Source organism: Pipistrellus kuhlii, unplaced genomic scaffold (assembly GCF_014108245.1).
Source record: "Pipistrellus kuhlii isolate mPipKuh1 unplaced genomic scaffold, mPipKuh1.p scaffold_m20_p_2, whole genome shotgun sequence".
Classification (NCBI taxonomy): domain Eukaryota; kingdom Metazoa; phylum Chordata; class Mammalia; order Chiroptera; family Vespertilionidae; genus Pipistrellus; species Pipistrellus kuhlii.
This window is the reverse complement of record NW_023425515.1, coordinates 3,288,656-3,304,958: the sequence shown is the minus strand read 5'-3', so window position 1 is coordinate 3,304,958 and position 16,303 is coordinate 3,288,656. Positions and strand designations below refer to the sequence as shown.

At 58.6% G+C, this 16,303-nt stretch overlaps 1 protein-coding gene across 5 annotated transcripts in view; it reads left to right on the top strand.

Moving 5' to 3' along the window:
- PRDM15 (PR/SET domain 15) overlaps positions 1-15,946 on the top strand; it is a 49,907-nt gene extending 33,961 nt beyond the window's left edge. For all 5 annotated transcript variants that reach the window (XM_036444330.2, XM_036444327.2, XM_045585260.1 and 2 more), the window contains 10 exons: positions 2,057-2,191; positions 2,896-3,059; positions 3,823-3,902; positions 4,232-4,351; positions 5,452-5,583; positions 8,685-8,768; positions 9,142-9,317; positions 9,726-9,806; positions 11,242-11,454; positions 12,664-15,946. In XM_036444330.2, the coding sequence (XP_036300223.1) occupies positions 2,057-2,191; positions 2,896-3,059; positions 3,823-3,902; positions 4,232-4,351; positions 5,452-5,583; positions 8,685-8,768; positions 9,142-9,317; positions 9,726-9,806; positions 11,242-11,454; positions 12,664-13,143 (1,665 nt within the window). In that variant the 3' untranslated portion in view covers positions 13,144-15,946. The remainder of the gene's footprint in view (positions 1-2,056; positions 2,192-2,895; positions 3,060-3,822; positions 3,903-4,231; positions 4,352-5,451; positions 5,584-8,684; positions 8,769-9,141; positions 9,318-9,725; positions 9,807-11,241; positions 11,455-12,663) is intronic.
- Positions 15,947-16,303: the final 357 nt, after the last annotated feature.

Here is a 16,303-nt window from a genome sequence, read left to right as displayed (position 1 = left end):
CGGGCGCAGAGCCGTGTGGACCAAGCTGGGGAAGGAGGAGGGGCCCAGGAGGGCAAAGAGCCTCGGGGAGAAGGGCTTGGACTTCGCGGGACCCTGCCATGTCCCGGCCGGGACCTGCGGGTTCTAGTTCTGCCCCCCTCTGCGCCCCCACGTCTCTGAGCCCTGCCACGGAAAGCGGTTTCCCTGAGCATTAACTTAGACCCGACAGGTGCTGGGCCCAGTGGGTCTGTGCCCGTGGCCGTGGTCTGTGGTCAGGTGCTAGTCCTCCCCAGGCAGTTCTCCTCCGAGAGAGGGGTGCCCTCTTTGCTGACAGAAACGGGTTCAGTGTGGTCGATGTGAGAGTCCACAGTGGAAGAGACGGGACTGCGGCTCTTGTTGAAATCTGGTGCTTCGGCCGAGGGCATAGGGGGAGGGGCGAGCGAGCGAGCTCTCCGAAGGAGCCGTTCTCCTGGTTCTGAATCTGCTCCCTGGTGAGACGTGCCCTCCATGCCATGCGAGCTGGCAGCCTCTGCCTGAGATGGGCAGAGGCAGGGAAAGGGGACAGCGCCCTCTGCAGCCGCTGGAAGGAGCTGCTGAGACAGGGGCCGACCACCAAGCATAGCGAGGTCTCCTGGCCCCCGTGGTGTCTGCGGCTCCTGCAACGCTGCTCCCTCAGCCGGGCTCACCCCCATAGCGGCTCATCCATCCCATGTTTCTTTTCTTTTTCAAAAATATATTTTATTGGTTTTTTACAGAGAGGAAGGAAGAGGTACAGAGAGCTAGAAACATCGATTAGAGAAAAACATCGACCAGCTGCCTCCCACACACTCCCCACCAGGGATGTGCCTGCAACCAAGGCACATGCCCTTGACCAGAATCGAACCTGGGATCTCCCTCCCCCCCTCCCCCCCCCCCAGTTCACAGGCCGACAATGCTCTACCCACTGAGCCAAACCAGTCAGGGCCCATCCCGTGTTTCTTGCCTGCGAATGACTGCTGGCGTGACCCTTGCAGTCTTGCAGAGAAATAAATGGAGCTTCAGGAACTTCGGGGCCAGCCGGGTCACAGCCCACAGGAGGAGGCCTTAGAGGCCGCTGCCCCCGCCCACTGACAGCCACCGCCCCCACCCACTGCCCCCGCCCACTGACAGCCACCGCCCCCACCCACTGCCCCGCCCACTGACAGCCACCGCCCCCACCCACTGCCCCGCCCACTGACAGCCACCGCCCCCACCCACTGCCCCGCCCACTGACAGAAGCCACCCCCCCACCCACTGCCCCGCCCACTGACAGCCACCCCCCCCACCCACTGCCCCTGCCCACTGACAGCCACCACCCACACCCACTGCCCCGCCCACTGACAGCCACCCCCCCCCACCCACTGCCCCTGCCCACTGACAGAAGCCACTGCCCCCACCCACTGCCCCCACCCACTGCCCCCGCCCACTGACAGAAGCCACTGCCCCCACCCACTGCCCCGCCCACTGACAGCCACCGCCCCCATCCACTGCCCCGCCCACTGACAGCCACCATCCCCACCCACTGCCCCGCCCACTGACAGAAGCCACTGCCCCCGCCCACTGACAGCCACCGCCCCCACCCACTGCCCCCGCCCACTGACAGAAGCCATTGCCCCCACCCACTGCCCCCGCCCACTGACAGAAGCCATTGCCCCCACCCACTGTCCCGCCCACTGACAGCCACCACCCCCACCCACTGCCCCGCCCACTGACAAGCCGCCATCGAGGCCAGGGATCTTAGGAGTTCCCAAGAGCAGGCAGCACCGGGCTCACACCCAGGCCCGCGGGAGGGAGTGTGCTGCTCCTGCCCACCCTCGGGGGTCGGGGCTCGGGGCTGCGCGCTGCAGAATTACTTGAATGTGAGCAGGGCCCGGTGGGTCTGCCATCAGGGCAGTGGGGTGTGCGGGGGCCCGAGGGAGAGTGTCTGCGTGGGGCCCTCACAGGACGCAGCAGGTGGAGCTCCGTGGGCGTCCTCCCCGCCGAGGCGCTGCCTCTCCAGTGGGTGCGGGGCCGGGAGAGCTTTGCCGCGTGGTTAGAGGTCCGGCTCTGGCTCTTCCAGGACATCGCGCTGATGGACGACCACCAGAGGGAGGAGTTCATCGGCAAGATCGGCATCTCCTCCGAGGAGAACGACGACAATTCTGACGAGAGCGCGGACTCGGAGCCGCACAAGTACAGCTGCAAAAGGTGCCAGGTAACTGGCCGCTTGCCTGGCCCGGCGGGCTCAGTCCGGGGGGCCCACTGCAGACACAGCTGTCCTGCTGGCTGCCCCTGTCACTTGGTTCTCGGGAAGCATGCTGGTCTCACTGCTGTCACATGGCCACCCTGCGGAACCTGTCTCCTGGCTGGCCTGCGTATGGCCGTGTGGCCCAGCGGGTGGGATCTGGCTCCCTGGAGGTCGGCCGCATGAGGGGCCTCCCTCCCACCTCGGGCCAGTGGCTCTTCACCATGGCCTGCCCCGTGCGTGGAAGCGGGGTGTGCTCAGAGGGCCCGGGCTCAGCGGCGTGCTGTATGAAGGTGGTCCCTGCACTGGGACCCCTGCCTGGGAGCGCGCAGTTCACTCCTGTCGAGTGCAGATGCCCATGTTCTCTGCCAGCACCAGCCCGTGTGCACATCTGGGCTCCTGCCAGGACCCTTGGGTGTGAGGGAGGTCAGGGAGGTCAGTGGGTGGAGAGGAGGCGGTCGGACCCCACTGGTCTGAAAAGGAGCGGGAGGCCCGGGAGCAGCTGGGGTCCACTTCTCACATCCCCCACTGCACAGTTCTGCCAGGGCTGCTCCTGCCCTGGGCGTGCCCTCCTCACTGCCAGGTGACGGCTCTCACAGCATCCCCCCCACCGTGGTGCTTGGCAGTGCGTGCCGAGCTGTGAGCGGTGCGACGTGAGCGTGTTCCCCCCGCAGCTCACCTTCGGCCGCGGGAAGGAGTACCTGAAGCACATCATGGAGGTGCACAAGGAGAAGGGCTACGGCTGCAGCACCTGCAACCGGCGCTTCGCCCTGAAGGCCACCTACCACGCCCACATGGTCATCCACCGCGAGAACCTGCCCGACCCCAACGTGCAGAAGTGAGGCTTTCCCCCGGCGGGAGGGGCCCGAGGGAGGGGCAGAGAAGCCATGCTGGAGGGGCATGTCCCTCTGCTCTGGAGCCCCACGGGTGCTGGGGAGGTACCGATCCTCCACCGGTCCTGCCTCGGCCTGTCCCCTGCCAGGACTCAGCACGGGCGGCGCAGTACAGGCCTGGGGCGCCACCCTTTCCCCGGCCATCAGCGTTCCTGAAGGCCAGCCCCCCGTCGGGCTGCAGCCGGAGCCCGTGCTCTGAGCCCGAGCGGTGTGGTGGTGATGGCCGCAGTGGCCGCAGTGGCCAGCTCGGGTGGCCAGGACAGAGTGCACAGGCCAGAAGCCCGAGATCAAGGTGTCTCAGGGCTGCCTCCCTCCGACTGACAGGGGGACTCTGCCCCAGGCCCCTCCTTGGCTTATACCCGGCCCTCATCGCCCGTGTCTGCACAGGGTCACCCCACGGCCTGTGCCTCTGTGTGCACGCTCACCCTTTCTATAAGGACACCAGACATCCTGGCGCAGGCATGTGCCAGAGACCAGCTCGGCTTCACCGCCTGTTAAGCCCTGACCTCCAGACACACTCCCCTTCCGGGGGCTGGGGGTCAGGACTGAAACGTGGGTTTGAGTTGGCGACACTAAGTTCACCACAGCCCCGCAGTCTCTGACTGCTGTCCTCTCCGTTACCCCTTTGGTCTCGTGGTGCCCAGGAAAGGGCTGCCTGCTGCAGGCGCTCCCCCACGGGCGCCCGCCCTGAGCTTCCGTCTGTTTCAGGTACATCCACCCCTGCGAGATCTGCGGGCGCATCTTCAACAGCATCGGGAACCTGGAGCGGCACAAGCTCATCCACACGGGTAGGCGCTCCGGCAGGCGCAGGCCTGGCTGCACGGAGGGGCGGGGGGGAGACTGCCTTCCCCGCGGGCTTCGTGCGCAGAGCGGTCCCGCATCGTCCCCCTCAGCGCATTCCCCGTCCGCCTCCTGTCCTGGCCCCGGTGTCCGCCGGCACCTCCCTGCCTCACCACCCTCCGGGGCCTCGGACCTCCTGGCCGGAGAGCCGGGGGAGGCTCCGAGGAGGTGGAGGAAGGGGCGCCTTCCGGCTGTGGGAGGCGCCTTCCCCCCAGTTACTGCCCTGATGCCTCCCCCGCCTGCGGGCCAGGACTGACGTGGGCGCGTTGGTTGGCAGGTGTGAAGAGCCACGCCTGCGAGCAGTGCGGGAAGTCCTTCGCCAGGAAGGACATGCTGAAGGAGCACATGCGTGTGCACGACAACATCCGGGAGTACCTGTGCGCCGAGTGCGGGAAAGGTGCGGTCCCAGGCGCCCGCCCATGTGGCGCCGGAGCCGGGCCTCCAGTGGGGCAGCTGCCGGCTCCCTGGTGCCGGGAAAGCCTTTCAGAGCCGAGCCCTCCTTCCCTTCTCCCTCCTGCACCCCCGACACCTGTGCCTGCCCAGGGCTGGGGTGTGGGCACCGGAGGGGGGTCAGGGGCACAGGTGCTAGGGGGTCCAGGGCATTAGGGGATCCAGAGCATTAGGGGGTCCAGGGCATTAGGGGATCCAGGGCATTAGGGGTCCTGGGCATTAGAGGATCCAGGGCATTAGGGGGTCCAGGGCATTAGGGGGTCCTGGGCATTAGGGGATCCAGGGCATTAGGGGATCCAGGGCATTAGGGGTCCTGGGCATTAGGGGTCCTGGGCATTAGGGGATCCAGGGCATTAGGGGATCCAGGGCATTAGGGGTCCAGGGCATTAGGGGGATCCAGGGCATTAGGGGATCCAGGGCATTAGGGGGTCCAGGCATTAGGGGGTCCTGGGCATTAGGGGACCCAGGGCATTAGGGGGTCCAGGGCATTAGGGGGTCCAGGGCATTAGGGGGTCCAGGGCATTGGGGGACCCAGGGCATTAGGGGGATCCAGGGCATTGGGGGACCCTGGGCATTAGGGGATCCAGGGCATTGGGGGACCCAGGGCATTGGGGGGACCCAGGGCATTGGGGGGATCCAGGGCATTGGGGGGATCCAGGGCATTGGGGGATCCAGGGCATTGGGGGATCCAGGGCATTGGGGGGACCCAGGGCATTAGGGGATCCAGGGCATTGGGGGACCCAGGGCATTGGGGGGACCCAGGGCATTGGGGGGATCCAGGGCATTGGGGGGATCCAGGGCATTGGGGGATCCAGGGCATTGGGGGGACCCAGGGCATTAGGGGATCCTGGGCATTAGGGGATCCAGGGCATTAGGGGATCCAGGGCATTAGGGGATCCTGGGCATTAGGGGGATCCAGGGCATTGGGGGGACCCAGGGCATTAGGGGATCCAGGGCATTAGGGGGACCCAGGGCACCGGCAGAGACAGGTCTAGGGCGTGGTCTGTCGGGGTCCAGGTGCGGGCGCCCACCGGCCTCTGCCCGCAGGCATGAAGACCAAGCACGCGCTGCGCCACCACATGAAGCTGCACAAGGGCATCAAGGAGTACGAGTGCAAGGAGTGCCACCGCAAGTTCGCGCAGAAGGTCAACATGCTCAAGCACTACAAGCGGCACATCGGTGAGTGCGGCAACTGCCGGGCCTCGTGCCGAAACGGCCCGAGAGAGCGCCTTGCTGGCTGCTTCTCACCTTCCTTCGCTCCCAACGGCCGGTCCGGTCCGAGCGAGCTCTGCTCTGGGAGGTGCGGGGAAGCCACGGGCATCTGGGAGGCGCCCCATCCTGCCAGGCGCCCTGGTGCGTGTCACTGCGCATGCGCACAGGAGTCCAGGCGCTGCCAGACTCGCCTGGGAGTTTGGTGACACTTGCCAGTTCTGCAGAGCCTTTGTCGGGCTCAGCCATTCCCTGTGGGAATGTGTGCCAGGAAGGGATCAGGCAGGGCCCCAGACGTGTGTGCAGGCTGACCTCAGATCTGGGGCATCTTAAGTGTCCATCGGCCGGCAGTGGCTCAGTTGTGCGGCCATGAAGGAGGCAGCCATCAAAAGCGGTGAGATTCACGCAGAAGGAAAGCAGCCTCTGCCACACCAGTGTGAGCCCGCTGTGTGTAAACATTGACATGTGGTCCATGTGGTGGGTGGGGGGTTCAGGTAGACACCAGAGCAGAAGGAAGCTTGCCCCTGGAGGTGGCATTGGTCTAAGGCCGACATTCCTGGCAGGAGCCTCTTTACCATTGTTCGCTGTCCTCCCTAAAATGGCCTGGGGTCCTCTAGGCCTGGCCCAGCTTACCGTGCGCCTCAGCTATCGGGTCTAGTAATGATTAATGTCGTTTTTTAACATTCGTTTAAAATCTTGCTTGGCGTTGACTTGTATTGACATAACCTTCAAACACGTGGTATCTACAGAACGTGTGAAGTGCAATTAACAAGTTTTGCTTGAAAAAGTTTGTGTTTGGTTTGGTTTTTGTTGCAAAACTAGGGCTAAGAAGATGGCAGATGAAGAGCATATTCGGCACTGCATGCTTTACGAGTTCCAATTAGGAAGAAAAGCAAGTGAGGCTGCAAAAAACATCTGTAGTGCTCTTAGTCAAGATGCAGTTAGCGCCAGAAAATGCCAGCGTTGGTTTGAGAAATTTCGCGTGGGAAATTTTTCGTTAGATGACAAGAGTGGTCGAGGCCGTATGTCCAATTTTGATCAAGAAGCTCTTCAAGCTCTTTTGGTGCAAAATCCTCAAATTACCCAACAAGAGCTTGCGACAACTTTAAATTGTTCACAAAAAACCATTTCCAATCAATTGCGTGCACTTGGCAAAGTCCAAAAGTTTGGAAAATGGGTTCCTCATGAGTTGACCGACAACAACCGTAATCAATGAGTCACAATTTGCAGTTTGCTCCTCTCTCGTCAAAACCATTTGCCGTTTTTAGAGCAAATTGTTACCGGAGATGAAGAATGGGTGCTGTATGTTAATTTGAAAAGGCGGCCTCAATGGTTGGACAAAAATGAGGCTCCGCAGCCCACGCCAAAACCTGACTTGCATGCGAAAAAAGTGATGTTGTGTGTTTGGTGGAATTGTAAAGGAATTCTTCATTATGAACTTTTACCATCTAACCAAACTATTACAAGTGCAGTGTATAGTGCCCAATTGTAAAGGTTAGCCCAAGCTTTAAGAGAAAAAGAACCCGCGCTGATTAATCGGAAGGGCGTAATTCTTCACCACGATAACGCACGACCGCATACTGCAAGAATCACTGCTGAAAAACTGCGCCAGTTGGAATGGGAAGTTCTCCCTCAACCTGAATATTCTCCTGATATTGCCCCTTCCGATTATCATTTGTTTCGTTCTTTGCAAAACTTTCTTCTTGGAAAAAAATTTAATAATGAAGAATGCCTCAAAAATGCATTGACCGAATTTTTTGCATCAAAATCACAAGAATTTTACAACAGAGAGATTAAAATGCTTCCTGAGCGTTGGGCACAAGTAGTAGAAAACAACGGCAACTATATTGTTGATTAAATTTTGTTGTATTGTTTAAATAAATTCGATTTAAAAAAGTATTAGAAAACGACATTAATTATTACTAGACCTAATATCTGTCCAGGCCACCATGAGGTCTGCTCGGGTCCCCAGCATGGCTTGGACAGCATGTGCTGCCCGTGTCTTCCTGGGAAGCTCGCCCGTTACCTGCCTCACCTTCTCCGGGGAGCTTTCCTGCTCCCCTGGGCCTGGGTCCCGGCCCCTCTAGTGCTGCCATGCTATACCGCTCCCAACCCTGCTCTGCCGCCAGCCTCCTCGCTCTGCCGCCAGCCTCCGCTCCCCCTGCTGCACTCCCCCTGCTGCACGCCCACTGCCAGCGGGTGTGGCCTCTGCCCCTGCAGCCCCTCCTCCAGCCACGGTGGGCCCAGGCCCTGTGCCTCTGGGGGCTCCGTCTGTACTCACAGGCCCATCGGTGGGCCCTTCAGCTCACAGGTCGTGTTCCATTTTGGAGGAACCTTTGTTTTAGAGGCTTTCTCCCTCCACCTTCTTACCAGTTTGGGGAGTACATCTGTCTTGCTCACCTGATGCTTGCTCCCCGGGTTGCAGGCAAGCAGGATGCTCGCCCCAGACAGATGGTCAGTGGGGGCACTGGGGTAACGTAACCCCCCGTTTCGTAAGTGTGGTGTCTGCCTTCCCTTGGCATGAGCTAGTGCAGAATAAAGCTCATTGAGTCGGATTCCGCTCACTCAGAACGACTGGCACTCCGTGGGCCCTGGGCTGAAATGACCTGCCCCCCTCCTGAGGAAGCACCTTTGAAGCCACCTGCAGAGGGCAGAGTTCCCAAGCCTCAGCTCAGTTCCCACCAGCAAATGTATGCTCTGCCTCTGGCAACCTGCCTTCCCCGCAGCCTCCGAGTACTGACCTGTCAGGGACAAGCCTCCCGCTTGTCCTGTAGGTAGAGCATGATGTGACAAACCTCTGAGTTAAGGGTGCCTATTTTTTTTTATTTTTTATTTTTTGTAAAACATTTTATTGAGATTTTACAGAGAGGAAGGGAGAGGGATAGAGAGCTAAAAACATCGATGAGAGAGAAACACTGATCAGCTGCCTCCTGCACACCCCCCACTGGGGATGTGCCCACAACCAAGGTACATGCCCTTGACCGGAATCGAACCTGGGACCTTTCAGACCTCAAGCCGACGCTCTATTCACTGAGCCAAACCGATTTCAGCAAGTATACCTTTTTCTGCAGGGATTAAAGACTTCATGTGTGAATTGTGTGGAAAGACGTTCAGTGAGAGAAACACCATGGAGACCCACAAGCTCATCCACACGGGTAAGCAGGGTGCTGCCTGGGGGGTGGGAGGGGTGGGGACAGCCGTGTAACCCTGCATTGCAGGCTGTTTTAGAGTATTGGGTGCTGTTCTGCCTCAGTGGTGGCCCCTAAAAATCAGCCCAGTACAGCTTTCAGATATCTACCCTTAAAGTTTCAGTTATTGGAGCGATGACGTGGCTCCACGCTCAGGCGGGAGGAGGCCACTGTCCTACTCGCTCAGGCTGTGCTGGTCCCTCTGGCCTGACCTGGGACGGTCCCGCAGCACACGCAGGGGGTGAAGCGGCCTCCTGCCTACCCTGCAGGCTGTGGGCCAGCCTCACTCATGACCTGTGCTTGTCTTTTCCTCTGTGTGTGTGTGTGTGTGTGTGTGTAGTGGGCAAGCAGTGGACCTGCTCCGTGTGTGACAAGAAATACGTCACCGAGTACATGCTGCAGAAGCATGTACAGCTCACGCATGACAAGGTCGAGGCACAGAGCTGCCAGCTGTGCGGGACCAAGGTGTCCACCAGGGCCTCCATGAGCAGACACATGCGACGCAAACACCCAGAGGTGAGCATCCTCCTCCCTGCCCCACCCCCACCGGCCTGGTCCCTCTGCCCTCCGCCTGGGACGAGCTTCTTTTGACTGGAGACCCCACCACCCTGGCTCATGGGTCTGCCCTTTTGCAGACCCGGAAGTCCTCGAGGCCGGGCCTGGGTCTCCTTCCCTCTGCATGGCAGCGCCTGCCTGTGGGAGGGAGGCCCTGAATGACCGGAGGGAAGAGCCTTGCTTGTTGTTGCTAAGGTTCCAGGTTCCTTTCACTGGGGTTACAGCAGGAGGAAAGGAGAAGCCGGCCCTGTGCCCCGGTCTTCCCTTTGAGTGGCTAAGAAAGGTGCAGAGCGGGCGTGGCCAGGTGGTGGTGGTGCGGTCACAGGGTGGCATTGAGGACCATCGCTCACTGCTCCGGCTCTCCCGCAGGTGCTGGCCGTGAGGATCGATGACCTGGACCACCTGCCGGAGACCACCACCATCGACGCCTCCTCCATCGGCATCGTGCAGGTGGGCACAGCGCCGCCCGCGGACGGGCATGGGGACTCCCGGGCACGCGGACACCCTCGGGTGGGCCTCCGGAACCCCGCAGGTGTCGGGAACACTTCGGGAAGCCCCGTAGTCCATGCTTTGCGTCTCACCTTTGTTTCGTGCTCCATCGTTTTGGTCAGTCTTCTCTCTCCAAGAGCCTTTTCGTTTCTGTAAGTTTCTAGAACTTGAAGGAGTGACGATGGAGGCTGGTGAGTTTGGAATCTCAGGTGGAGGGCAGAGTTTGGAATCTCAGGTGGATGTTGCAGCTCACGTCTGCAGGCCCATGGAGGCAGAATTCCCTCTCCCTCCCGGGCCCTCAGTCTTCTCTCCCGGGGCCTTCGCCTGATTGGATGAAGCCCATAACAGAGGGCAGTCTGCTTTACTCCGTGTGCACTGATTTAATGTCAATGTCGTCTAAAGAATAGCTGCACAGCAGCATCTGGACTGTTTGACCAAGCAGTTGGCCCCCTGCCCCAGCACTTAACATTAACCATCACAGGTAGTTTGCAGGAGAGCTTACCATAATTAGGTTCTAGATGAAAATTCACTTTCCATGTAGATGAACCTACCTTTTAAAGGAGTTTTTGGGCAATGCCTTCATAAAAATTCCTTTTATTATAAAGAAAACATGTCACACTCTGAGCTGTTTCGAAGTCATCTATCTACCTCTTTCTTTTTGAAATGGTGTTTTGAGCTCAGGTGCCAGGCTGTACTGAGTGAGCGTGACAATGCCTGTAGTGCCCCTGAGACCCCCCCCTCCTTGCCCCGCCACCCACCATGAGGGCAGTTCCACGTGACCATGACTGACAGGCTTCTTCTGGCTCTCTCTGCCACTGGACCAGACCAAGTCTCACGGGAAGGCCCCAGAGGGAGGTCCGAGATAGTGGAGGACCGGAGTGGAGTTCCTGGCTGGACACCCTGCCCAGGGGCCTCGGCGACTGGCCGTGGGGCACCAGCTCCCAGAAAAGCATGTGGGGCACCATCTGGGTCGCTGGGCCTGTTTGCTGTCCCCCGAGGAGATGACCGCCTTGTTCCTGTGGTCAAACCCGTTTTGATCCAAGACATTCTGGGGGTGAGAACCTGATGTGGAAACATTTTAGCCTCAGGCCGGGCACATCAGGGCTTACAAATTTTGTTTTTTATATTTTTGTTTATATTTCACCCCAAAATGTAGCTTTATAAAATGCGACTTGTATGTCATTTCCTCCACTTAACACAAATCCCTGGAACTTGCCTCAGTCTTTAGAAACGCAAGTGATCAGATACACTGTGGCCACTGCGTTTCCTGCAGCAGCTGAAGGTCCGAGAGCCTCAGTGCTGACCCTGGATGTGACCCTGGCTGTGACCCTGGACCACACTGGCCGCCTGGGCTCACCCATTGGCCTGCGAGCTGCTGAAACTCCTTTTCCCGCAGCCGGAGCTGAGCCTGGAGCAGGAGGATCTGGCAGAAGGGAAGCCCGTGAAAGCCGCCAGGAGAAGCCACAAGAGGAAGCAGAAGCCGGAGGAGGAGGAGGCGGGGGCGCCGGTGCCGGAGGACGCGGCCTTCAGCGAGTTCTCGGAGAAGGAGCCGGCGTTCACGGGCGGTGTGGGCGACGAGACCGACTCTGCTGTGCAGAGCATCCAGCAGGTGGCGCTCCCTGCGCCGAGCTGGGCCCAGTCACTGTGCGGGGCGGGAAGGGGGGCGGGGCCGGCAGTTGCCCTGGGCGCCAGGGGCGGGGAGCGGGGGTGAAGGAGATTGAGGCGGGTGGGGTCCACATGTCCCCGCTCCCCTCCCGTCTGTTATGCCTGTGGGGCCATTTTCACCTAAGCACTCGCCAACCTCAGCGTAGACCGAGAAGTCACACCTGTCATTCACTGAGTGGCAGCAGGACACAGGATGTAAGGGGAGCCGCTCCCCTGGCTGGGCGTCAGGAGTTAGAATGGCCCAGTGCCCCTGCCGCCCGTCAGGGAGAGCGGACCCTGCAAACCGGAGGAGCCGTCAGAGGGGCTTGGAGGCAGGAGGACGCAGGCGGCCAGCCATCTGCTGCCTGAAATAGAATCTTCCCCTTCGCCATCCTCCCCCGCTTTGGTCTGAGGCCCCAAACCTCTCGTCAGTGTGCCTGGTGCTGGCGGACACGCTTACCTGGTCTCCCGTCCTCTGCCCCGGACAGGAAGTGCTGTCTGGCCGTCTGTTAGCTGTTGCTCCTGCTGCCCCGTTAGCTTCCTAGCCGCCTTCTCACTGCCCACCACGCCCTTCAGAGGGAATACACGGGGACCCGTCTTTCTCGTTGTTACTTTCCTCTCTGTTTTCTAGCCCCCAGAGTCCTTTGCTTCTCATTTCGACCCGATGGCCTCAGTGCTTGTGGCTGTGTCTTTTTCTCCCTTTCTCCAGAGTTACTGTGTCAGGACAAAACTAACCTGATTTCATCTCCACCCGAAGGTGCTTCGCTCTCTCCTGCAGGTGGTGCTTATTCCGGCGTGCTGAGCCGCCCAGAGGGACCTGCGTCGTCCCCGTGCAGGAACTCACTCTTTTTATATATTTTATTGATTTTTTACAGAGAGGAAGAGAGAGGGATAGAGAGTTAGAAACATCAATGGGAGATATACCTTGGTTGCAGGCACGTCCCCAGTAGGGGGTGTGCAAGAGGCAGCCAACTGTTAATTCTCACTCATCATTGATGAGAGAGAAACATTGATCAGCTGCCTCCTGCACACCCCCTACTGGGGATGTGCCCGCAACCAAGGTACATGCCCTTGACCGGAATCGAACCTGGGATCTTTCAGTCCGCAAGCTGACACTCTGTCCACTGAGCCAAACTGGCTTCAGTGGAACTCACGCTTATGTTGGCTCTTCCAGGTGGTGGTGACTCTGGGAGACCCGAACGTGACCACTCCATCGAGCTCGGTCGGCTTGACCAACATCACCGTGACGCCCATCACCACGGCAGCGGGGACTCAGTTTACCAACCTGCAGCCGGTGGCCGTCGGGCACCTCACGACCCCGGAACGGCAGCTGCAGCTGGACAACTCGATCCTGACGGTGACCTTTGACACTGTCAGTGGCTCCGCCATGCTGCACAACCGCCAGAACGACATCCAGTTGCACCCGCAGCCGGAAACCTCGAACCCGCAGTCCGTGGCCCACTTCATCAACCTGACCACGCTGGTCAACTCCATCACGCCGCTGGGGAACCAGCTCGGTGAGCAGCACCCGCTCACGTGGCGGGCGGTGCCCCAGACGGACGTGCTGCCGGCCCCGCAGCCGCAGGCCGCCCCCCCGCCCGCGGCGCAGCCCCAGGTGCCGGCCGAGCAGCAGCAGCAGATGTACAGCTACTGAGGCGCCGGGCGGAAGGGGGGCCTCGGATAGGCTTCCCCGTGTATTGCTGAGATTTGTTTGCTGGATACCAAACAGGAAAAGGAATCACCCGTTGCAATGCAAGTAAGGTTGACTTAGCTTTTGCAGAATCGTTGGTCCTCCAGCTTGGCTGCCTCAGCCGGGCAGCTGGTTGGGCTGTGGCCACGCCCCCAGCCTTCCCCAGCAGAAGTGGGTCTGGTGGGCACTGCTCCAGAGAGAACACTTCCGGAGAAGCAGGATCCCAGAAGGCAGCCCTGTGTTGTTAGGAGCATAAGGTTTGTTTTATTTTTCCTCGGGAATTCAGTCACTGTATCAAAATGTGGACGGTCCCACGGATGGTGACAAGCTGCAGTGACACGCAGCTTTCCCCTGGCTTCGGGAGAGGTTTTGCGAGTGAGCAAGTCGAAGTGAAGGTAACACTGAGTCTCCGCTTTGAAAACTGAGCTGAGTGGGATTTGTGTCACAGCTTTGGGCTGAACCACGTGTGAGAATGGCTGTGGGAGCACGGGCCTCCTCTGGCTTCAGGGTCATCCCGGATGGAGGTCATGAGGTCGCTGACTCGGGCATAAAGGCCTCTTTGTAATTTAATTGGTTTTTAGGATCATTTTTCTTTTTTACTTCATTTCAAGCATAGATTATGTGTTCGAGACTCCGCTGTGGCCATGTTCCTGTTTTTATTTAACATGCGAAGTCATTTGCACTGTAGGACGGTCGGTCCATGTCCAGGCTGCACAGCTGCCCTGTGCACAGGGGCACGCGGTGTGGGCAACGCGGAAGCCTCGTGCCGCCCCTGTGGGGATGGCTTCCCTGCCACCACGTGTGTTTATCATGACTGAGGCGCAGCCAAAACCCCTGAACTGGAGAACAGGGAGGAAATTCATGTGTTTTCTTCCATTTAAAATTCCAAAGGTTGATGATCAATTTTCAAGATCAATTTCCAAGATCAATTTTCTGTACAAACGTGGGATAAGCTTGGGAAGCATTGGGTTTCTCTAAAACACAGCGATCCCGCCGTTTCCCGGCAGGCAGTAAGGAGAGCAGAGGTTAGCTCAGCAGCAGAGCCGATGGGATCCAGAACGTGCTGAGTAGCAGCCGGGCCTGCTTCCCGGGACACCATTGCATCGGGTGGTGGGCGAGGCTGGGCCCACGGCAGCCCGCCCTTCGGCCGCTCCGCCAGCAAAACAGAATGAAGTTTGATTTTTACTCTCCTGGTCTTTTTAACGCCGTCCAAAATGAAAGGGTACGTCTGCCTTATTTGTCCTTGCTCGCTCTGTCCCAGACCCTGATTGATTTGGGAGACCCTCGTGAAGAAAGACTGAATAGGAGGCGGCAGTGGCTGAATGACGCTGCCGGTGAGGCTGAGGACCATTTGTTGCGCAAAATGAATTTTCTCAGCACCTCACCTGTTCCGAGTGGCGAGAGTCAGGGCGGGGCTGGCGTCTGTTCTGTGCAATACCCGCCTCCATGAACTGAGGAGACGCCTGCAGAGCCCCCACCTCCACCAGCTCATCCAGACACTCCCTGCTCTCGCCTCTGGTTGTCGAAGTCATTGTGGGAGATTGTGTGACTTTTTAACTTATGATAATTATTTTTATGTTATTTATGTATATAATTACCTGCTTTTTACATAATAGTTCCATCAAAGGAATTCGGGCGAGGGGTGATAGATTTTCTAAAATATTGTCTCCGTTCTCCAAATGTACCCAGGGGATTGCCCACAATGCCAGGGTTCCTAAGAGATTTTTTAAGAATCACCAACACACTGACAACTCCTTTCTGCATTTGCAGAGTATAAAGGGCAAACGACCAAGTGAAAAAAACACAAAACAAAAAAACACAGACACGATCAAACATCTGCTAGCATTTCCCGTTTATTCCTCTTCCTTGTGAAGCAAAGGCCTTTTAAATCACAGTTTTATTTTTTTAAAGGAGTTGTGTTTGTGCCTAGAGTTAGAATGCACCGGATGTTCTTAAAGAGCCTAACGCAGGCTGCGCGGCCCGGTGTCCTACCGCTGTCCACTGAACGACGGGCGGATAACAACACTTCTTGTTCTGATAAGTGGGAACTCCAAACATAAATGTGGTGGAGTGCTGAGTTTCCTGAGGGTGGACGTGGTCTTCAGAGGGGGACGGGGTCAGGTGTCTGAGTGCACATGGAAGAAGCTGGGGGGCCAGACCCCAAGTTCTGCTCAGCCCCGCGTCGTTGGCTGTGGGTAGTTCTGTGCCTGTGTCACTGTTCACTAGCAGGAACGTTTCATTGTTAACCGGTCCCAGTTGCACAGCGGTAGCCACAGAAGCAAATGAGCCCCAGCCCTCGTGGCCACCAGGCTCTGTGACTCCAACCCGGTCGTTCTAAATGAATAAATCATGAGAATTTATTGGGGCCTCTGGGTTTGTAACGTGGTGTCACTCTGGGCCACAAGACAGCGCGAACCTGGGGGCGTTGGACCCCAGTTCGGACACCTGGCTTCCGAGCTCGGCGGCAGGAAGGGACGGAGCCCCCGGACCGGCTGAACCCTGGGACGTGCTCTCTGCCGACGCCCCCTCTGTGTCACACAGGAATCCGCTCTGGAGAACCCGGGCGTGGGAGGCACATCACGGACCGCACTCATGTTTCCCCGGCTACCGTGCCCGAAGGCGTGAGGCCTGCGCTGCCCACCTGGGGGCGCTGTCCGGACGCTGCCCTTGGTATTGAAGCTCACTACGACTGTTCGGAGAAGTTGGTGTGTTTCGTGTCCCATCCGTTTGTCTAATGAACAATAAAAGGTGCTGTGACCTGTGTTTTCCATCGCTGGCCCTCTCTCCAACCGCCTGTTCCCAGGGGGTGACGCATTTGATGTATTAGAACAGTAGTTTTCCGGCTGCCGACGGCAGTTTGGTTTCTCCACAGCCTGGAACCGTAGAACGTTTGGATTACTTGGAATGCTCTGGGAGGTCTCAGGCTCTCCCAGGGGTTAAAAAAGGTGAACAAAGAACGTGCAGGTAGCGTTTCTTGCAAAGCTTAGATGAGAGAGCAGACACAAAGAAAGATGCGGAGCCAGAGAGGGGAAAGCTTCCTCCAGGCATTTTTTGGGCTGGTGGTCTGCAACAACCCCTCGTTGGTCAAATATTAAATTACATGTCCACTCTGGCTGGTGCGATT